We start from the raw sequence: 21553 nt of genomic DNA, 5'->3' as shown, positions 1-21553 counted from the left end.
CACATCGTCCCGTGGGATGTCACTTCACAAAACACAAGGCGAAAGACAAAAGTACTGAGAATATCAAGATGTTGACCACAGAGGGGCGCCTGGGTGGCGTAGTCGGTTAAGCGTCCGACTTCAGCCAGGTCACGATCTCGCGGTCCCTGAGTTCAAGCCCCGTGTCAGGCTCTGGGCTGATGGCTCAGAGCCTGGAGCCTGTTTCTGATTCTGTGTCTCCCTCTCTCTCTGCCCCTCCCCCGTTCATGCTCTGTCTCTCTCTGTCCCAAAAATAAATAAACGTTGAAAAAAAAAATTAAAAAAAAAAAAAAAAAAAAGATGTTGACCACAGAGCTTGAAAAACCCCAAGCTCCGGCCTGTCTGAGCTGGATGCAATGCCCCGAGGGCGGCCCTGGGTCACAGGGCGTCAGGGTGCCACGAAGACTGTGCACCAGGGGTTCACAAAGAGGGAGGACCACAAAAGCCAGTGGCCAGAGAATGGGGGGCAGGGGCTGAGCCAGGTGCCCGGGGAGGGTGGGCAGGTGGGGCAGAAATGAAGCAGCGGGGCCCACCCTGGGCAGGGGCCTGGGGTCCAGCCAGGCTCCCTCAGGGCACAGGGAGGCAGGCATCTGGCCCCTGGGTGGGTCCTGGGACCATGGAGGAGAATCATGTTGGACCCTCAGCCCTTGCAAGCAAGGTGAGCGTGGGGGTCTGGAGCAGGGTGCACGACATCACGCCCTTCCGGAAGATTCCCTCCGGTCCCTGTGGTTTACAAGTGGGCACCTCACATGACCCCTCTGGAGCCTGCGAGCCCCAGCCCAGGACGGGGCCTGTGCCTGGAGATGAGACGCCCCCCTTCCCCCCACCAGTGAGAAGCCAAACACGCGGGAGCTGTCGGCCACGTCGGCCTGGAAGTCACGCGACCCAGAGGGCAGCAGAGGAGAAGCCGGAAACGGTCCATCTCTGTGCTTTGGTCACAGGAACCAGTACACTTCATTTTCGCTAAAGCTTTGTGTTTCTGTCACCTGTGGCTGCGAGTCCCGGCCACAGCGATGATGCTTGGCGTGCAAACCCAGGCCCAGACCTCAGACGCGCAGAGGAGGGTGTCTGCGGAGCCTGGGCGCCCATCATACCCCTAACGCTGCTCAGCTGGCACCTGTTGGCTGGCTCTAGGGTCCCCATGACCCGCCCCACACAAGCCCGGCACCTTCCTGTGCTTCCTCCAGTCCCCACCACAACCAACCACAGGCACGACCCCCCCACCCCCCGCCACGCTGTTGCCTCTGCCTGTGATTCCCTTCCCCGTCTCCGACAGGCACGCTCAGCCCCTCCTTCCCTCCCCTGCCAAGCCTCCCCTGGGCTCCCGAGTGGTCTGTCCCTCCCTTCTGTGGCTCCCCTGAACCTCATGCTCACTCTGGGGGAACGTGGGGCCCAGCCAAGGCATCACTTGTCTGCAGGGCCCCTGCTTGAGACCCCATATGTGAGACCTCTGCTCCAAACAATGGAGTTTGAAAATCCAAAGTGAGGGAGAGAGAGAGAGAGCGTGCGGTTTTGAGCCCCTATAATCCATTCGGCCCTCTGCCTGCACGCTGTTGGGAAATTTGAGGCCTGTTTACCGGTGCGGCCTGTCAGCTCTGCTCTCTCTAGAGCTGTCTACCGAAGGTGGCTGAGCTCCCTGATCCAGCCCTTCCTGAAGCTGAGCCGACAATTCCCTGGGTCCCTCGGCTGGGATCTGGCCCCAGATGTGGGACCCTCTCAAGGTTCCAGACGATGCCCAGACAGTGGCGCACGGCAGAGCAGGCCCGTGGACGTCTGGCCAGTGGACATCCCCGGGCTTGCGGGGCGGTAGGGTGACAGGCTGCTGCTCACCTCTCTCCTTCCTCTTCAGGCCTTGCCCCTGCCTTTGGCCCTTCAGGCCATCCCCCACCCTCCTGGCTCAGCTTCCAGGGGCACCCAGGCTTGGGGAAGGGGCAGGAGGGAGCCGGGCTCAGCTTTACTGAACTGTCTTCACAGAGAAGCCGGTTGTCCCGCCCAGGCCTGGGCCCACGCGTGCCAGGAAATAATCTGATTAAATGAGCCCGAGGTGATTCGGGCCGGGCCACCACGGGCAGCCCTGAGGCTGTGAGTTCCGTGGGCTGAGGTTGAGGTCCTGCGGGTTCGGCCTCAGCAGGTGGGGAGAGGAGGGTGAGGCCCACTGCCTGGTGCTCGCCTTTCCCACGCGCCCCCTGCTGGCTTCTGGCGGCTCTGCCCGCAGCTCCCCTCAGCCCCGCCCCCACGCGCCCTGCCGCCTCCAGCCCCACACCCACGTGCCCTCAGCCCTGCACCCACGTGCCCTGCCACCCCTGCCCGCGGGATCCAAGGCCCCCAGCGGGCTGCCCGGGCGATGACTCCTCAGGAGCACACCCAGGATCGGCGGCTTGCCCGCTCCCTCCCTGTGCTCCCCGCAGGCCCCCCCCAAAGTACTGACACCCCAGGGTCCGCTCCAGAGACCTCAAGGTAAGATGCAGGGGTGAAGAGGGTGGGGTGACACAGGAGCATCCTCTGTGAGGATGACCCAAAAGGAGCCCCTCCCCCCTCCCCCCTCTTCTGCCTCCCCAGGCCTCTGTGGGACGGTTCTGGGCTCTGCGGACCCCACAGAGAACCACAGCGGGTGTGGCTCACGCCCTCCCACGCTGGCTGCCTCGGCTCCGTGAGCGTCGGTCATGCTCAGGCTGTGCTGCCGGCCACGAGGCCGTGGGTCCCTTCCGCTGGCGTCAGCTGCCGGGACGGGGTCCCCCATCACCGTCGGCAAGGGCCCGGCTGTAGCACCGGGTCAGGGCGGGGTCTCAGGCGGGCGGCGGTGTGGACGCCGCGGGGGCGAGTGTGTGCGGGGGTCCGGGCACGGGGCTCTGCTGCCACCTTGCACGCCCGTTCTTGCCCCCTCAGAGGCCACAGCCTCCCTGGGCCTCCAGTGTGCTTGTCAGGGGCGCTGTGCTCTCGCCTGGAGCCCTCCTCTGCGGTCGCAGGTGGGGGAGCTCCCGGGCCAGCCAGGCCTCTGGCCCCTGCGCGGGGGCTCACGGAGCCCTTTTCTCAGCGAGGAGACGGGAGGCGAGAGAGGGCCCCCTGCCCCGTCTCACAGGGTTGGTGGGTCGCCTCCAGGCCTCGCTGGGCTGAGAGCCGGGGGCTCAGCTTCCTCCCCTACCTCCTTTGCGCCGACTCGGGCCGGCCTAGGCAGCCTCACTCCAGCGGGATGTGTCCAGTCAGTCCACACGTCCGCCCAGGGCGCCTGGCCCCCATCTTCTCAAGGGGAAGCCAGCGCTGGCGTGAACAGCACGTCGCAGGCCTTCCACGCGAGAACCTTCTCAGGTGGCTTTTTGGCTTGGAGGAGGTGGGCACTGGGGGCTGGGGGGTGATGCTGAGCTGGCCCCTCTCTCTCATGTTCTCTTTTCCTACCTTGACCGGCCAGCCCTTCCCAGGTGGGGAGGAGGCCTTGGTTCAGGGCCCTTCCCCTCAGACCCAGCTGGCTCCGAATCATCCAGGCAGAGCAGGGTCCTGTCTGGCTCCGGGAGAAAATTGCGTACATCGTCTTCAGACCCCCATCTGGAAATGATTGGGCTGATGAGGGGCACTCCCCCCCCCCCGCATCTGGCATCATCTTACCTGGGGAGACTTCACTGTAAAGACACAGCACCCCCGTGGTCAAGGTGAGCCCTCCAAGGCATTGACAGACATTTGTTCCCGATTAAAAACTGGCAGAGAGGAGAGCGGGCAGAGGGGAGAGCGGGCAGAGAGGAGAGCGGGCAGAGGAGGGGAGAGAGGGCAGAGAGGAGCGTGGGCAGAGGGGAGAGGGGGCAGGGGGCGAAGGAGGGGAGAGAGGGCAGAGGGGAGAACGGGCAGAGGAGGGGAGAGAGGGCAGAGGAGGGGAGAGAGGGCAGAGAGGAGCGTGGGCAGAGGGGAGAGGGGGCAGGGGGCGAAGGAGGGGAGAGAGGGCAGAGGGGAGAACGGGCAGAGGAGGGGAGAGAGGGCAGAGGAGGGGAGAGAGGGCAGAGAGGAGAGCGGGCAGAGGAGGGGAGAGAGGGCAGAGAGGAGCGTGGGCAGAGGGGAGAGGGGGCAGGGGGCGAAGGAGGGGAGAGAGGGCAGAGGGGAGAACGGGCAGAGGAGGGGAGAGAGGGCAGAGGAGGGGAGAGAGGGCAGAGGAGGGGAGAGGGATCCGAGGGGAGAGGGGGCAGAGAGCAGCTAAGTGGAGCTTGGCTGGGAGTCAGCAGCCGGGTGGTAAGAGCAGTGCTTTCGTCTCAGTGCCAGACGCCCATGGGTGTTTTTTTCCTTCTTTTGAAATAATTCTAGATTCACAGAGAGTTTCAGCGACACGTGCAGGGGTGCAGTGCAGCCCCCCACCGTGGTCACATCTTGCGTGGCTGCAGGGCGAGGTCAGATCCAGAAGCTGGCCCTGGTCTGGCCACAGAGCTGGTTCAGACAGTGACTTATTCTCTTTGTATTTCCAGCGTTCTCGGTATTTCCAGAAGGAGCACGTGCTAGCCACTTTCACCTCCCTAGTTGCCTTTATTCACTTATACAAACAACACGGATGATCCTTTGTGTCGACGGTTCCAGGCGTGGCTGTAGATGAGCAGGGCGGTGGGCGCGGGGCCTCCCGCAGACGCCCCTCGGCTCAGGCGGCGAACCCCAGCCGCCCGGGGAGACGCCTCCTTGCCCCCACCTCCTGATCCGCGAAACTCTGTGGGACACTGCTTCTCCCCAGCCAGCCCCACAGCAGTGGGGCCAGAGGGAACAGACGACGCAGGCGCCCCCAGGGCCACCTGGGAGGGTCGTCCGAGCCTGTCCGGGCCCCAGGTCCAGAGCGTCCACAGCAACCCTGGGCGCTGCAGGTTTCTCTCTGGAGGGAAAAGCGGGCTGGAGGCTTGGTACCCCCCTCCCTGTCCATCTGACGGTGGGGGTGGAGCAGGGACAGAGGGTCCGCCCCCGGGGGAACCCCCCAAAAGCCCCTTCGGGGGTTGCCGAAACGGCCAAAGCTAACAGTGTGTCTGCATCCCAGGCACGGGATCACGGAGGGGCCGAGGGCCCAGATATCCGGAGCCCAACACGTTGGGAAGCCCCATCTGGGGTCCAGCCCCCACGGCCTCCTGCTGCAGGGGGCCACCCCCTACAGCCCCTGAGCTACACCCCTCCCCCGCCCGCGTCCCTGCTGCACCCCCCTCCACCGGCCACTCTGGCCTCGGGAGCCGGACGGGGCAGAGAAGGGGGTGCAGTGCCGTGCGGATTGCTGCCTGGTTTCGGCCACTCGCCGTGCGGGGATTTCCCGCGGGACACCGGGTGGCTTTGGGCCCCTGACAGGAGGAGGGTTCTGGGACGCGCTGGGACCCCGGCAGCTGAGAGCTGGCGTAGCCAGGACAGCGACGGGTCTCCTCCGGGACGAGGCGGCAGCCGCCGGCCCCTTGGACGCGAGGCACAGGTGCAGGCTGACCTACGGCGGCAGGGGCTCCGGGCTGTGGCCGGGCTCAGGCAGCTCCGCGTGGAAGGTGAGCGAGCGTGCTGGGGCAGGTGCCCGGCCCCATCTCGTCTCGCTCGGGTCAGACCCCACACCCCTCCACCTCCGCGCCTCCTCCCGGTGCTTCTTTGTGCCCCTCGCCGTGGCGTGGCCCACCCTGCCGGCGGCCCGGGGGACGTTTTTGCGGCCAGGCCTGGGACAGGTTAGCCTCTCCTGACCGCGCCCTGCCCCACTGTCAGCAATGACCCTGACCAGCCTGCTTCCTCACTTTATTCTTTACTTGCTCACTGGGAGCAGCCCTGCGCGGACGCCAGATGGGAGCCGCCGGGAGAAGCGTGTCAGGGACGAGCCAGGGTTCGGCCCCGAGACAGGTTTGGTCCAGGAAGCAGGGAGTCAGGTTGGGCCCCCGGGGCCGCGGCCCCCACACCCCATCCAGCCTTCCTGTCTGTCCTCTCCGCATTGGACCCTGTGTGCCCTTTGATCCTGCTCTGCCCGCCCGGGGTCCCCGGGTTCAGCCCTCGTCCCGTGTTCCCTAACTGTTGGGGTTGGGGGTGCTGGATGGGGCCCCTGGGCTTGAGCTGGTTGGTGGAGCCTGTGTGGCCACGACAGGTCTGAGGGAAGCCCACCCGGGGAAGGTCCTGAGGGGCCAGCGGCTTTGACCTGGAACGTGGTGGGAGTGCAGTTTGGAAACCTGGGCCCCCAGCAGACACTGGGGGCTCCCGGCACGTAGCCGGCAGGAGGATGAGCTGCAGCCAGGCCCGGGGACGCGGGCTGGTTCTGACGCAGAGTGGGGGGCACCAGGGAAGGCGATGGGATGGTGGGTGTGGTCTCCCAAGCAGCAAGACTCCTCTGACGCAGCAGGTGCAGGTAGCTGGAACTGTGATCCCTCCCCAAATGTCTGGGTCACAGTGGCCTGGGGAGCGCTAATTCCAATGGGAAAACCGAGCCCACGCTGTGTGACTTCACCCTTCAGCCTAGTGCCACCTGGACACTGACGCTGAGGGAGGCGATAGAGGCGACTCAGGCCAGCCCCTTCCCCAGAACCTCGGGAAGGACACAAGCCCAGCTGTCCCCGAACTTCACGGCTTAAGGACTAGAGAGGCACGCTGACCTACTGAGGCCCTCGGGCTCTGGGGGGCTGGGCGCGGGGCGGGGCTGGGGGTGGGGCGGGGCGATGGGCTGGGCGATGGCGCTGGGTGCAGGGTTGGGCTCCGGGCTGGGCTCGGGGTTGGGCGACAGGCCGGACGACGGGCAGGGCTCGGGGCGGGGCTCGGGGCTGGGCCTTGGGGCTGGGCCACAGGGCGGACGAGGGGCTGGGCTCGGGGCGGGGCACGGGGCACGGGGCACGGGGCTGGAAGAGGGGCTGGGCGATGGGCTGAACGCGGGGATGTCTGGCGCCCCCTTCAGCTCCAGGGCTCAGAGCACAACTTCCAGGGCCCAGCCCTTCACTAGGCATCCCTGTCCCAGGGAGCCCGGCGTCATCCCTGTGACAGGGGGCCATCCTCCCCTCTAGGGGGCACTAAGTGCATAGCTCAAAGCACCTGGAACCTTCTGCCTTCAGAGGCCGTCACTGGCATCTGGCCCAGGAGCTCAGAGCTGACCCACAGCATTGCCTCCCCCTTCTCCCCACCTCACCCCACCCCTGTGGAGTGGGGCAAGGCCTCTACTGCTGAGCCCCATGACACACCCCTGCTGCAGAGAGCGCGTGATGCTGGATGCCACGCTGGCCCCTTCCAGAAAGCAGTGGGCCCCCTGGCCACTCCCCCACCTAGGGCATCCTGGGGTCAGGACTGTGCCTGCCCTCATTGCCCGGCTGTTTGAGGCAAAAGCCACTTGCTGTCCCTAGGCAGGGCCCTGGGGTCAGGAGCCTGGAGGCAGGTTAGCTGGGCACATTCCAGGACCGGCTTCCACGGGCCCGAGTGCCTGCTGCAGAACTGGTCAGGGCTGGTGTTTGCTCTATGGGGCCCGAAGACAGAGCCAAGTGCCGGTGCTGTGGCCCTGAGCGAAGCTGCTGGGTGGCCGGCCGCAGTCCCACACGGGCCCACTGTGGACCCCTCTCTCTGTGCGGCTCCATTGTGGACCAGGACACCAGCCGTGCCCTGTCCTGGGGAGGCCGGGACCACACAGATGGGCAGATCCTGGGCCAGCTGCGCCCCCTTGCAGAGGAGGAGGAGGAGGAGGAGGAGGAGGGGGCCAGGGCAGCCCCAGACGCAGGGCCGGCCTTCCCCGGGATGGGCTCTGAGGAGCTGAGGCTGGCCTCCTTCCACGACTGGCCGCTGAGTGCTGTGGTGCGGCCAGAGCCGCTGGCTGCCGCAGGCTTCTTCCACACTGGTGAGCCCTGGGGGCCCTTCCGGACTTCTAGGAGACTTCCGGGGTCTCCGGGGAGCTCCTCCCCCACGGCAGGGGGGTCTGTGCCTGATAAAGCCGAGGGGGGCACCTGTCCCCAGCCTCCGAGTCTCTCCTGGCTGCTCAGACTCTGACGAGTGCAGGGGTTGGGGGGAGAGGGGGACAGGAGGTGTGTGGGGCTTCCGTGGGGCCCCTGAGACCCAGGGACGGGCTGTCAGGTCTGCTGTGCCCGTAGCAGCCCCTGGTCTGCAGTCTCTGCTGATTGTGGGGGGTGAGGCGGAGGCGACGTCCCCACATGGATGCCTGAGGCTGCCAGTCACCCCTTTTCCCCGTCACTGGGAATCTGTCCTGGGGAGGTGGCACCTGGGGCAGAGGTGACAGAGGAACTGCTGTCACCTGAAGCTGCAAGGTCACAGAATACTCAGGGCTCCAGGTCTAACTGCCCACCTGCCTTGCTGTGAACAAACGCCTGCCCCGTCCCCCATTTCGCCCCCGAGAAAGTGGGGTGCCTGTGAAATCCAGGGGGAATGCAAGGCAAGGGGGGTGGCAGAGAGCAGGGGGGGCCCCGCGGGGGCTCAAGGGTGACCCCAGCGAGCCCCTGCCGTGTGAGGAAAGACCACCTGGGAGCCCCCACGACCCCAGCCTCGGAGGACACACCTGGCGTAGCGGGTGGGTGAGGGGGCTCCTGGCGGCGCCGAGGGGCCGGGTGTGGGCAGGGCCAGCATCCATGCTCCACCCAGGGCGGCAAGACCAAGTGAGGTGCTTCTTCTGCCGCGGGGGTCTGCAGAGCTGGGAGCAAGGGGATGACCCCTGGACAGAGCATGCCAAGTGGTTCCCCAGGTAAGGACCCTGCAGGCCGCTCCTGGGGCGGGGCATGGGCCGGCTTTGCCTCCCCAGTCCTGGGGGGGGAGGTGAAATCCGGGAATGGGGGGCCTTCTGGGGGCGGCCTTCCCAGCAAGTGCCTGACACTCAGTGAGCCCCGACTGCCCTGCGCGGGCCTGTGTGGGGTGCGCGGTGGCAGGCGGGGCTGGAGAGGTTGGTTGTCTGACAGCCGGGCCTGCAGCCCTGAGGCCTCTCAAGCTGCTTCCTCCAGGTGTGAGTTCCTGCTCCAGACAAAAGGAAGGGACTTTGTCTGCAGCGTCCAGGAGTCTTGTTACCACCCGCTGGGTTCCTGGGTGAGTCCTGCTCCCCTTAGGGCCGTGGCGGGACGGACGGTGAGGGTCCCTCCCCACCCCTGCCCCTGCATCTACTCAGGGCACAGATGTCCTCTGGCTCCTTTCAGGACCAATCGGAAGAACCCGCAGACTCAGCCCCCACCACCCCTTCAGGTGAGCCGTGAAGTGCGGCCCGTGCTCTGCTCCCCGGGCACCTGCAGCCCGCACTGTGGCTCGGGCCATCGGGTGTCCCCGTGCTGGAGAGCAGGCCAGGTGTGCTCAGCCAGGTGTGAGGGAGCAGTGCTGGGCCCGCGTTGGGGGTAGGGGGCTGTGTGCAGGCGTTCCGTGTGTCTGGTGCCCAGGGGAGGCCACAGCAGGCCGCCGTGGGCGAAGCCGATCCCAGCGCTGGCGGCAGGGGTGGGAGGAGGAGAGGCCGTGCACCGGACGGCCCCACCTTAGCAGCGGTCACGAGCGCGCGGGGGAGCGGGGCTGTCCTGTCCATACCCACGCCCAGGACCTGGCAGGGCAGGGGTCCGAGAGGCTCCGGGGCTCAGATCCTGGCTCTCCTCTCTAGCCCTGTAGCAAGGGACTTCTGCTCTCTGGGCCTCGTTGCCCCGAGCTCTGAATTTGGAACTGAGCCTGGTCTCTGTGACGCTCTGGGAGCAGCCCCTGACACCCGCTGGGGCTCTGTCTGCAGTGGCTTTGGCGATGACGTTTCCTATGTTTTCTGTGTGGTGGCGCCTCTGGACAAACGTGCTGGGAACAGCCCTCCCGTGACGGCCACAGAGGCCCCTGTGTTAAGGCGGCCACAGGGACTGCTCCCGCCCCCCCCCCCCCCCCCCCGCTCCCTGGGTCCAGTGCCCCTCCCCCTGCCTTGCAGATGCCAGGGGCAGGCAGGAGTGGCCTGCATGGAGCCTGTGCCCGGCAGTGCGGGCTGCCCTCTGCATGGGCTTCGGGCAGAACCAGGTACGGCGGCTGGTGCAGCGTAAGTACCTCTGGGCGGTGCCGGCCAGCGTATCCGCGTCCCAGCTGGTGGCCGACCTGCTCCAGGAAGATGACGGGGGCCGGGCTGCGGAGGCCAGAGGTGCGTGCCCGCCCCTGCCCCATGCTCTCCCCTGGCATACAGTTCCCACTGCCCAGGGGCCGGGGGGCCCGTCCTGGTGGCGTGGGCTCTGGGGGGTTCGGGCAGCATGGGCTCCGCCAGAGCCAGACCTCGCCTGTGGGGCCCCCTGGGTGGGGTCTCGCTTCCCCTGGGGGCTTCTAGTCTGTCCCACACCACCCACAGCTCCTGTCCACGTGGGTCCTGAGCTGCCCACGCCCAGAAGGGAGGCCCAGTCAGAAGGTGCCACAGAGCCAGGTGAGGGTGGGACCCCCCCCCCCCCCGCCCACCGCCGGGGGCAGGACCGGCTCCCCTGCACCCTGCCGGGGGAGGGCGCTCCTGGCCTGGCCCCCATACAGAAGGTGGAGGTCTCGGGGAGGGGGGGGTGGATGTGGAGGAGCCGGGCGGAGCCCAGGCCCGGAGGGTGCGGCTGGTCCCCCCAGGAGCCCAGGACGCCCAGGAGCAGCTGCGGCGTCTGCGGGAGGAACGGACCTGCAAGGTCTGCCTGGACCACCCCGTGTGCACCGTCCTCGTGCCCTGCGGCCACCTGGTCTGCGCGGACTGCGCTCCTGTGCTGCGGCTCTGCCCCCTCTGCAGGGCCCCCATCCGCAGCTGCGTGCGCACCTTCCTACCCTAGGCCAGGTGAGTGGCCCCAGAGCGGCTCTCGCCTGGCCCCAGCAGGCGCCTCCCCGCGTGGGCCTCCGGGGTGTCAACACGTGCCAGGGCAGTGACCCCAGCACACCCTGTCTGCTGCCATCTTCCCCCTGGGGCGCCTCTTACCTCCGGGGTGGCCAGCACTGCAGGCGGTGGGAGGCAGCCTCCTGACTTCTCCTGCCTCCCTGGCCTGGCCAGGTGTCGCTCACCAACCTGTTGCCTTCCCTTGATGCTCAGATGCTGGCTCTAGGTCCTTCTCAACACGCACCCTGGGCAGCCCCTGCCGCTCTACTTGGGCGCATTAGACCATACTGGCTGGCTGGGCCATCTCTGCCTTGATTTTCCTAGTGATCGGGGGATAATGCGTCCTGTCCAGCTGCGTGTGTGGCCTGAGCCAGGCCAAGGGGAGGATGGCTGTGGAGGTGTGTTGTCGCGAGAAAGGGACTGGGCAGAGACCTTAACCTGGGAGCCGAGGCCAGGCGGGAGTGCGAGATGGGGGAGGGAGGGAGGCCTCAGCCTTTGATTATCACGGGGGGCCTCCTCCTGGCTGTCCCCACCATGTGCCCCACCATGTCTCCAAGCATCTTCTGGGGGGTCAAGAGGCAGGGGAGGTCCCTGGCCACTGGACCAGCCACCTGAGAGTAGCCCATCCATCTCTCCTTCGCTCCCAGGTGCTTCAGATGCTGACTGCCTCTCGCGTCCCGTGGGGGGCTGCTGAGGATGACTGAGCCGGCGTCCAGAACCGGCCAGCCAGAGTCCCCACTCGCAGCCCAGGGAGGAAGGGAGCTGCAGACGGCTTGGCAAGGGGAGGGGGCGTGAAGGTGCTTTGACCGATGCTTAGGCGCTTTTGCAGATTTACAGTAAAGTGGCGGGTTTTCCCCGGACGGCACTCCGCAGCCTCTGTTCCAGCCGGCCCCCTCCTCACCAGCAGGGCGGCGCGGCCGCCCTCTCCCCAAATGCTGCCTCGCCTCCAACCCCCCTCTCTCTCCTCTTCCTTGATCTTGTGTCTCAGCGTTGTAACGGGACTTCCGAGGGCATCTAGCCTGAGGCCACTTCTGAGCCTGAGCTTAAAATTCGGCTCCAGACCCCTGCCTCTCAGGAAAGGGGGTCTACAGGCGGCGCTCTTTTCTGCTCCCTACTTGGGGGCACCTTAGGGATGCTGTAGGACCAGGGTTTAATCCCTTCTGTGAATAGGGTCACTGGCTAATGACAAGGAAGCGCCTCGCTCTGTGGCGGAAGGGGCCTGTGGTCCTGGTCAAGCCAGGCCGCCCGCCCCCAGGGTCCGTCAGCAGGGCACCTGGGGCGGGGTTTTGCCTGGGCGACCGCTCACAGCATCGTGTGTGGTGTTTAATCAGGAACCCCTGCTCAGGGCGGTGGGGGTGTCACTGTGGGTTTACATGGACCTCGAGGTGGGGTCACACCTTCCTGTCTCAAAGTCCTTGTGGTGGCCCCCCCAGCAGCGGTGCGGGCAGCCTCCGGGGGTCCAGCGCTGCCGTCCCAGGCGCATGAGGGAGGGCCGTCCCAGGCTGGCTGCGGGGGATGGAGGTCCCAGCGATGCTGCAGTCTTCTGTGTCTTTTCCTCGATTTTTTTAGAAAAAGAAGACAATAAGCTCTCTTGAGGCCGCGGCCATCCTCAGCTGGGCACTGGCCCTGCTGTCCTGGCTGGTGTCCGATCACCTGGCCCCGGGGGCAGAGAGGCTGGTGTCTCCTCCAGTCTTCGGTGGGCACTGAGGCTGGAGGTCACGCGCAGGAGGGACTGGTGCTTCCTCACTCACGCAGGCCTGTGGGGGCAGGGTGGGGGTGGGCAGAAGTCAGGGGGCCCCTGGGAGCCGCCCTTGGCACCAGGGCAGGAAGGCTCTTGCGTGGAAGGCTCCCGATGTCAGAGGGGCCGCCTCCCAGCCCCCGAGGGCTCCCAGGCCGCACACACGCCAGCAGAGTTTGGGCCACGCGGCTGGGGGTCGGGTGAGGGTGTACCCAGGGTCTGGTGGCCAGAGGAAGATCCCCAGTCCAGCCTGAGCTGCGTGTGCTCCGGGTGGTCGGCCGCCCTCCGCCCGGGCTCAGGGGCCTGAACCAGGGCTCCCCTGTCATGGGAATGGGACGCTCACTACCCCTGGTGGCCCTCGGCTGAGATGGGCCTTCACCTATCGGGTAGGAAGGCTGTGGCTGCCCAGAGGGCTGGGTCCCCAGGGGGTGGCCACAGGCGTAGCGTGAAGGGCAGAACTGTCTCTGAGGGCCTGGGCGTGACAGAGGACGAGCATCTCTATGGAGAAGGACCGCCAGCCGCCTCTCCTGACCCCAGATTTCAGGGTTATGCATGGGACCCAGCAAAGGCTGCTTGAGAGGAGGTGGGCCAGCGGCCCAGGTGCCCCCACCCTGAGCCTGCAGTGTTCAGAGCCCTGGATAGATAAGAAACCGACACCCCGAATGTCCTGCCACAGTGAGACCCCGACAGAAGTGTCACAGCACGCTCCCGGGAGGAGGCCTCTCGATGCCCCCTCGACCCCCTGGCGCAGAACCATCCAGACCCACCTCCTAGACCCTGCTGGGCACTGAGCTCCAGGGAGTGTGGGCCAAGCCCCGAGCTGACCTTGACAAGTCAGGGATAGGTGGGGGAATGGACGGATGGACGGATGGACAGACAGATGCCTGGTGAAGTTTCCTCAGGAAGGGAAGCCTCATGGCTGTGCTAACCCAGCCGGCTAGGCCCAGCCAGGGGCAGGCTCTGATGGCCACACTTACGAGGACGCCTGCTCGCACAAGAGGTTGGAAGGCTTTTCACTGACATGGTAGAGAAGAAATGGGTCAAATCCACCAATGAAATCAACTGTAAGAAATCAAGACCCAAATAAAACAAGCCCCAAACAATGGAAAAGATGACAGAATGGAGAACATGCCCAACCACAGGCACTCATGTGGGGAGGGCAGGGGTGAGACTGAGGGGCTCTGGGGGGAGGGCGGGGGCAGGGGTGAGACTGGGGGGCTGTGGGGGGAGGGCGGGGGCAGGGGTGAGACTGGGGCTGTGCGGGGGAGGGCGGGGGCAGGGGTGAGACTGAGGGGCTGTGCGGGGGAGGGTGGGGGCAGGGGTGAGACTGGGGGGCTGTGGGGGGAGGGCGGGGGCAGGGGTGAGACTGGGGCTGTGCGGGGGAGGGCGGGGGCAGGGGTGAGACTGAGGGGCTGTGGGGGGAGGGCGGGGGCAGGGGTGAGACTGGGGGGTTGTGGGGGGAGGGCGGGGGCAGGGGTGAGACTGGGGGGCTGTGGGGGGAGGGCGGGGGCAGGGGTGAGACTGGGGCTGTGCGGGGGAGGGTGGGGGCAGGGGTGAGACTGAGGGGCTGTGCGGGGGAGGGCGGGGGCAGGGGTGAGACTGAGGGGCTGTGGGGGAGGGCAGGGGCAGGGGTGAGACTGAGGGGCTGTGCGGGGGAGGGTGGGGGCAGGGGTGAGACTGGGGCTGTGCGGGGGAGGGCGGGGGCAGGGGTGAGACTGGAGGGCTGTGGGGGGAGGGCAGGCCTGGCACTGTCCCTCCGGAGGATGAACAGTGGGACTCCCCAGGGAAAACGTTCCAGTGGACGCTGACCACCTCAGCAGGGGGAGGTGGCCTGGGGTGACCGTGCAGGTTGACCCCCCAGGGCTGGTTCTCCTCCTAAAACGTTTGTTTTAATGTAACCGACACACGAAGCCCCTTCTGTTCTCTCTCAGCCCGCGAGCGATGGTCCAGGGGTCACACAGCACGAGAGCTGAGGGATCCGGGGTTGGTCCAGACTCGGCTCCCTGAGCACAGGGTATCATTCGGACACGCGGACCCCCAACTTCACAGCCACCTAACTCCTGGGAACAGAGGCTCTGAATCCCCAGGGAACCGACCCCAGGGAGGGTTCTGCTCACGGGACCCGTGGCCCCCGGGTGTACCCAGTCCCCCCCCACCCCGGCTTTGTCCCCTGCAGGGTCTTCCCAGGAAACCAGTCAGAGCCAGGGGTGATCAGGGCTCGCAAGTGTGCCTGAGCGTTCAGGTTGCCAATCAGAGGAAGGTCACGGGGGCTCACCTCTGTGAGCAGGAAGCCAAAATGGTGCCCAGATGCGTCCAGCCGGGGGACTGTGGTGGGGACAGCCACAGCCAGCAGGGCCGGGATGTCAGCTGCAAGGAGGCAGAGGGGCCCCTCCCTGTGGGTCTGAGGGTTCAGCCTTCCACCCGCAGCAGCTGTGGGGGCTGTGGGGGGGGGCAACCCTGCAGCACGGGATCCCCGGGACCTGGGGTTTGGGGGTGAGCTGACCCCTGGTGCCCACAGCCCAGGGCCCCTCCTCCTCTCTTCTCAGGGGCCTGGGCCATCTGCCCCCTCCGCTCAGGCAAGGAACCCTGTGGGCACAGGGGTCCCTCTAAGGGGCGAGGTCTCAGGCTTGGCCAACAGCAGGCCAGGACAACGCAGAGTCACCCCCTCTGTGCCTTCTGCTTCCCTGTCCCTTCCCCACTGCCTGGCGGGTCCAGGCCGGGTCGCTCGGGGGCTCTCGTGGGAGCCTGGCAGCCGCACACCAACAGCTGTCCTCCTCGGTGAAAACGCTGACCACATAGCAGCCATAGACGAAGCCCACAAGCTGAAAGACACCGAGAGGTCCGGACCAGGACTCGGGCAAGCTGCAAGGGCATGGGACAGAAGCCACAGCCCCTCCTAGGCCTCAGTTTCCTTGCCTGTAAAGTGAACCAGGAGAGTGGACCCAAGGGGCTTCTTTAGCTTTGATGTACTGGGTGGCATCTAACCTCCCCTGTGGGGCTGACCGGGCCCCTGCAGGTGAGGGGTGGGAGGGGTCAGGGCTGGCCAACGGACAGGTGAGTCAGCATAACCAAGTCCCTGCCTTATTTAGCAAGAGGAAGAGACGCAGGCAGACAGAAGCGCTCAGAGGCGTGGCCACAGCCCAGATGGAGCCCCAGGAGGAACCCTCCAGCCACCGCCAGGGCATCCGGGGCCTCTTGTCTTAAGCAGCCAACCGCCAGGTTTCTCCTCCTCGCGGAGGGGCGAGGGGGCATCTAGAGGCAGCCCTGGCTGGAGAAGTCGGGGCTGGCCAAGCTGGAAGTTCCCAGGACCCAGCCCAGCGGGCCATCCTGGGCAGAGTGGACGGGGCTGGCCACCGCCACGAGGGCGTCAGGGGCTTGGTCAGGCAGAAGCTCCCCAGCCAGGCTCACTGGAGGTGCCCAGGGGAGAGGGCAGCCTGGCATTCAGTGTCCCATGGACACCCAGGGACCAGCCTCTGTGGGAGCAAGGGCTCCAGCGGAGACGGTGCAAGGCCCACGCTGCCCACGGCCCGCCTCTCCGCACTCTCGTGGCCCGAGCAGCGCTAACCACGGATGAATCACTCCTGAGCGTGTCCGGGAGCTGTGTCCTCTGTGAACGAGAATGAGGGACCAGCCCGGACTCACAGCCAGAGCAGAGTGGCCCCTGAGCAGGACTGCCTGTGCACAAGACTGCCTGTGCACAGGGAGTCCCACGAAAGGCCCGCAGCCCCGTGTGCTCCCTTGGGAGGGCAGCCCCAACTCATCCAGGGGGCTCTGCAGAGGGAAGCAGTCACCTCTTCCCCAGACACTGGAACCCTGAGAGGCAGCTGAGGATGGTGAGGTCATGCCCCATGGCCTCTGAACGCTGCAGGTCAGACCTGCACCCTCAGGGGCATCACCGATTCTTGGAGCACCTCCCCTAGCAATGGTCTCCACCCCAAGGATGCAGCTCTGAGCAGGAGTCCGAGGCTGTGCCTCGGAGGTGCCCCACCTCCCCCCACAGACCTGCCTCCACATTCTCCACCCTCCGTGGTGCGGGTGGCGTCTGGGTTCCAACGCCCTCCAGCTTCGGGCGGCCAGTGGGGAGCCCAGCAGGCGATGGGAGGGAGACAGGAGGGCACAGATCCCTCCATCCCTTCTCTGCAGGGCTGCCTCCCGGGAGCAGGGGGGACTCTGCCTGGGTGTGACTCCTCCCCACACCCCTGCAGGCCAGGGCTACGCACACCGAGGGGGTGGGATACCCCGTGTGGTGCCCGGCATGGCGCCCACACTTAGAACGGCCCCTTCACCCGTCCCCCGGAATTAACCTAATTAAGTGCACCCTCTCTGCCTTGTGGGACGCTGACCGCTCTGGGGTTTCACAGGGGAGCCCGCTATGGAGAAGCCGCAGCAGATCTTCGGAGAGAGGGTGGTGGGGGGACAGGAACGTGGCCAGCAGCATGGTCTTGGAAACAAGGGGCCTCGGGAAGGAGCTAGCCTCCCCAGCCTTCCTGGGAGTGGCTTGGCCCTCCACCAGCAGAGGTGAGACCCGAGGGGTCACTTAAGCTCTGGGTCTTGGTCTCCTCATCCACAGAACAGGCCCAACAGGCCCCCTTGATGTCGTGAGGGTGCTGTGCCCCTGCTCTGGAAGCCCCCGTCCTTCCAGGGGGCAGGTCGTGGGCCTCGTCTATGCTGACCCAGGCAAGCCTGTCTCCTCCCTATTGAAAGACAAGCTTGAGAAGCCTTCCGACGCCGCAGTGCTGCTGGCCAGCCGCCCTGTGGCCCCGTGCCTGGTGTCCCTCCCTGGGAAGGGTCCAGGGCCAGGCGCTGACCGCGGTGCTGAAACCATCCCCCCAACACTGCTCTTTGTGCACAGGGTCCCCGGGGGAGGCAACCCCACGGCCACACCTCGGCCTTCCCACCTCCCGTCCGTCCTCCCTGAAGCCCCCAGAGGCCCACAGCACTCGCAGACCCTGCCCCGTCCACACTGGGCACGCAGCCTCCTCTGGCTGGCTCTCTCCCCGCCAGCCAGACCGCAGGGCCAGCTCAGCGCCGGCCTCTCCGAACTCTCCAAAGCAAACAGCAGAGGGCTGGCTCCTGGAGGCAAAGCTCGTACCAGCTGACTGGTATTCAGAAACCTGCATTTCATTAACGGGATGCCCAGCCCTGCGGGTGAAGGGTAATCACTACCGGGTGTCCCTGTCTCTCCCATCCGCACGCAGAGTTCTCCAGCACCAGAACCAGCAGAGGCATGTTGGAGACTCCCCCGAGAATCTTCATTTGTTCTTCCCCACTTTCCTTTTCATTGCCCTTTTACAAACTCTGTAAATGACTTCAGAAGTGCTGATGAATATCCCTGCCAAGTTCCCTTTCGAGGAAGGCACCTGGGTTCCCATGTGTTTTCACGTAACCGTGGCCCTCATTTGGCAGCAGTGAGCGAGGCACATGGGGACGGGGTCCCCAGCACCAAAGGGAAGGCCGGGTCTGTTTCCTGGCTATGGGGCTGCACCCCAAATGCCCCACAGTCGGATTGTCCGTGGGGCCTATAAAAACTGGGGCGGAGGGAACCCTGGAAGTACGCAGGCCACCTGAACTGCCGTGTTTTCTCATGCCACAGACCACCACGAACGGGCACGGATGCCACAAGTCATGGATGGCCCTAGATTTGAAACTCACTTCCAGTACCGGCCGCTAGCTCAGCACCCGTGCTACAAACCCGACATCCACCCGGACACCCCCGTGCACACCAGGCAAAGTCAAGAGCCTCCAGATCCGGCCAGTCCCCTCTGGTGACTGCATCAGGTTTTGTCGGCCTTCTGTGACCCACGTGGGCCCAGGGAGAGTGGCCTCCTCAGGGCCACCACAGCCTGCACAACACGAAGCTTCAGAAAGGGGCCTGGGTCGGCCGGTCCCCGCGGGGCAGCCCTCTGCCGCGGGGGTCCTCCAGGAGCCAGAGCACATACGTGGAACCCTGAGGAATTGCTTAGTCGTTGTGGGCTGAATCACATCCTCAGAGACGTGTGTTCACGTCCTAACCCCAGTACCTGCGAATATGACCCCGTCTAGAAACGGTCTTTTTAGATCCGATGAAGTTAAGAAGAGGCCACGCCAGATTGGGGCAGACCCTAACGTCATCGACTGCCGTGATTTAAGGAAAAGGGGACAGAAACTGGACGCAGAATGCACACAGGGAGAAGGCTGCGTGAAGACAGAGATGTGTCCACCAGCGAGGAACCACAGAGACACCAGTGACGCCGGCAGCTGACAGACCCTCCCTCAGCGCCCCCTGCAGGAACCAACCCTGTTGGACGCTGGCCTCCGGGTCGGAGAGAATATATATCTGTTGTTTCCAGCTGCCTGTTTTCAGTGCCTTGTTACGGGGACCCTGGGAGACTCCCAGGTGGAAAGCCAGAAATCAGTCGGAACTGGCCCACGTGGCCTGGCCACACAGGGGGCAGCGGGGACCCTGTTCAGGGTGGAGCCCGGCATGGGCTTCCCGACACCGGGCCCTCTCCCTTCTCTGCACAGGGAAAGCGCCTGTGCACAGCCCCACCGCTGGCTCTGGGAGACGCTCGATGACCCCACCTTTCTCCAGGGACCTCTAGGCTGTCTGGACCATCTCTGAGTTCACAGTCTCATCTGACACACGCGTCCGCGGGTAAGGCAACCCCCCCCCCGCCCCTGAAAAGACACACTCCCGGAGAGACCTCCAACTGTGATGTGCCCCAGGGCTCTGCCCCCAGAGAAGTGAGCACAGGAGAAGCCCCAGACCCACTGGGTGGGCACCCCGACGCTGGGCCAGGGTCAGCCCACGGATGGTGGCATCTGGAGAGAGGACACACACCCCAGGGGATGTTCCCAGAGGCTGTGAGCGGGAGGGGCTGGAGCCCACATGGGGGCTTTCCCCCGCACCAGCTCGGTGATGGGGTCATGCTCATGGTCACGGGCTCTGCTGACCAGGCACGTATGTTCACAGCCACCAAGCCCTGAAGGAGGACGTGTTATAATTGTCACCTCCTCCTTCCCTTTGGCCTCCTCCCATCCCTGAATGGGGGGGGAGGTTGGGACACAGCCTCATCTGGGTCCTAGCTCCTTGCAGCTGGCCGCTACGGCCCTTCACCTTCCTCTTCTTCAGATGGGGAGACGATGGGGACCAAGGGTTTCCCCAAGTGATAATCCAGAGACTTCGGGCCTTGGAGGAAGGTGGGACTCTGGGCCCCATCTGTGTTGTCACTGCAGCAAGGAGCAGCACAGGGAGCCTGTGCTCCCGCAGAAGCCCCCAGTCCGTCCCGGTGCACGTCCCCCTGAGCCCACGCCTGTGGGGCCGTCTCCCACCCTGGCTGGAGCTGTTCTGTGCAACACCGACATTCTCCAGAAATGACCAAGTGTGACGTCCGAGGCAGGGTCACAGAGGCACCGCAGCCCCCTCGTCTCCCCCTCGGACGGCTCGCCCCGGGGGGACGAGCCCTGGGGAGAGTCCAGGGGGCGAGGACCTGAGGCCGCCTGCCGACTCCACGTGAGCGGGCCAACTTGGGGACCGTCCAGCCCCCATCCAACCTGCGGGTGACCCCGGGCCTCGGCCGACAGCCTGATCGTAGCTTCGTGAATGGCCTGGAGCCAGAACCAGCCATTTAAGCCATTTCCGGATTCCCCGACCCGCATAGAGAGTTACTGTTTCGAGCTATGATGCTACTCCAGCCGTCCACCAGCACTGTGGCTCCCAGCGGGTCACCCTCGCTGCACACACCGGGAAAACGAGTGACATCAACCACGCGGAGTGGCGGTGCACGGTGTCCCCCACCCCAGTCGAGCGCCCTTCTCCATCGATCTCAGACTCTCCCCTTACAGCAAGGCCCGTGAACGCGGGTAAAAGCACTTCGGCTACACCTTCGCGGGCCTCTCACGGAGACTTGGCGTCTCTGTGCCGTGAGCAGACAGCAGACCCCAGTTCTGCAGAGGCCCCCGCGCCCCGCGAGGCTGGTGAACCACCCTCCATCCTGCACATCCTGTGGCCAAAGCACACAGGTGGGGGCGGGAGTGTCATTCCTCACCTGTGAGGCAACGACGGGGGCCCTTGGGGAGGTAGAGCTGGAGAGTCCCCCCACCCCTCCCCTTCCCTGGGCTCACCGCCACCAGGATCCACAGGGCCTCTTTGTAGCCGTGCTCCAGGGCACAGGGCACAGCCGATGCCCGGCACCATGGCCTGGCCGTCCAGGGGCCACCAGGAACGGTGCCGGGGCAGGTGGAAGGTCAGGAGCTTGCTGTCCCGGGGGTGCGGGTGGGACCAGAGACACTGCTCGCCCACCCACCCTCATGGGTCCCCAGAAGGGTGAGGGGTGTCCTGCCCTCCTGCCTGTCCCGGCCCTACCTGCTTGGGCCCCAGCCAGGGAGGCAGGGACCCCCAAGGTGCTCTTAGCCACACCCTCCCTCTGCTTGCCCGGACTCCCCTTCCCCCGCTCTCATCCCCTCCTCCAGGAAGGCCTCCCTGTCCAGGTCGGACCCTGTGTTCTCGCAGCACACCGGCCCCTCTTTCACGTCTCTGGCCATCGCTGCCAGTTTAGGGGTCTGAACTGACGTCTGTCTTCCCGACCCCACTGCCCCAGGTGTGGCCCCACGAAGCAGTGGCCGGTCTGCCTGCTGCCCACCTGGAGGCAGACCCTCCCCCACTCCTAGCTCTCGGGACCTACTCTGAGCCCCAGGCAAGTGTGAAATACAGCATCACCGACAAAGTGCCCAAAACAGCCGCTCGGGAGGTGTTCACACCAATGCTCCCAGCAAAACATGGAAACGTGGCTTGGATGTGGTGTCCCCCTCCTCCAGGGGGAGGCCGGTGGGTTTTACCAGCATTTGAAGGAGCGGCCGGACTGCCCGGCCCCCTCGGAGGTGTTCCCACCCGCGGCTTCCGCTCCCAGGCCGCCTGCCTGCCCTTCAGATCCCCAAACCCTCGCTGAGCCGCCCCTGCGGGCCAGAGCCGAGAGCAGACCATGGGGGAGACGGTGACGAACAGGCAGGCCTGACCACACCCCTCCGATTTACTCACCTTTGACAGCCCCCGTTTCCAGGTGGAAGCAGATAATGAAGACATTCCAGGTGACCCA

General features: G+C 65.7%; 1 protein-coding gene across 1 annotated transcript; it reads left to right on the top strand.

The window, feature by feature from the left end:
* Nucleotides 1–7422: 7422 nt before the first annotated feature.
* Nucleotides 7423–10700, top strand: BIRC7 (baculoviral IAP repeat containing 7). Its single transcript, XM_047068114.1, has 6 exons — nucleotides 7423–7795; nucleotides 8551–8650; nucleotides 8904–8985; nucleotides 9093–9138; nucleotides 10250–10321; nucleotides 10507–10700. The coding sequence occupies exons 1-6, from the start codon at nucleotides 7423–7425 to the stop codon at nucleotides 10698–10700; spliced, it is 867 nt and encodes a 288-aa protein (XP_046924070.1).
* The last annotated feature ends 10853 nt before the right edge of the window (nucleotides 10701–21553 follow it).

This window comes from Lynx rufus, unplaced genomic scaffold (genome assembly GCF_022079265.1).
Source record: "Lynx rufus isolate CCGP_SWC_20201006 ecotype Redwood Valley unplaced genomic scaffold, mLynRuf1.p SCAF_8, whole genome shotgun sequence".
NCBI classification, from domain to species: domain Eukaryota; kingdom Metazoa; phylum Chordata; class Mammalia; order Carnivora; family Felidae; genus Lynx; species Lynx rufus.
Note: the sequence above shows the minus strand (reverse complement) of the source record. Positions and strands in the feature narration are given on the sequence as shown.

Excerpts from the sequence above, each read along its gene's own strand:
- BIRC7 (XM_047068114.1), top strand. The coding sequence starts at position 7,423 with ATGGGGCCCGAAGACAGAGCCAAGTGCCGGTGCTGTGGCCCTGAGCGA. Across the intron at positions 8,651-8,903 it reads CATGCCAAGTGGTTCCCCAG|GTGTGAGTTCCTGCTCCAGA; the intron begins GTAAGGACCCTG and ends TGCTTCCTCCAG. Across the intron at positions 10,322-10,506 it reads AGAAGGTGCCACAGAGCCAG|GAGCCCAGGACGCCCAGGAG; the intron begins GTGAGGGTGGGA and ends TGGTCCCCCCAG.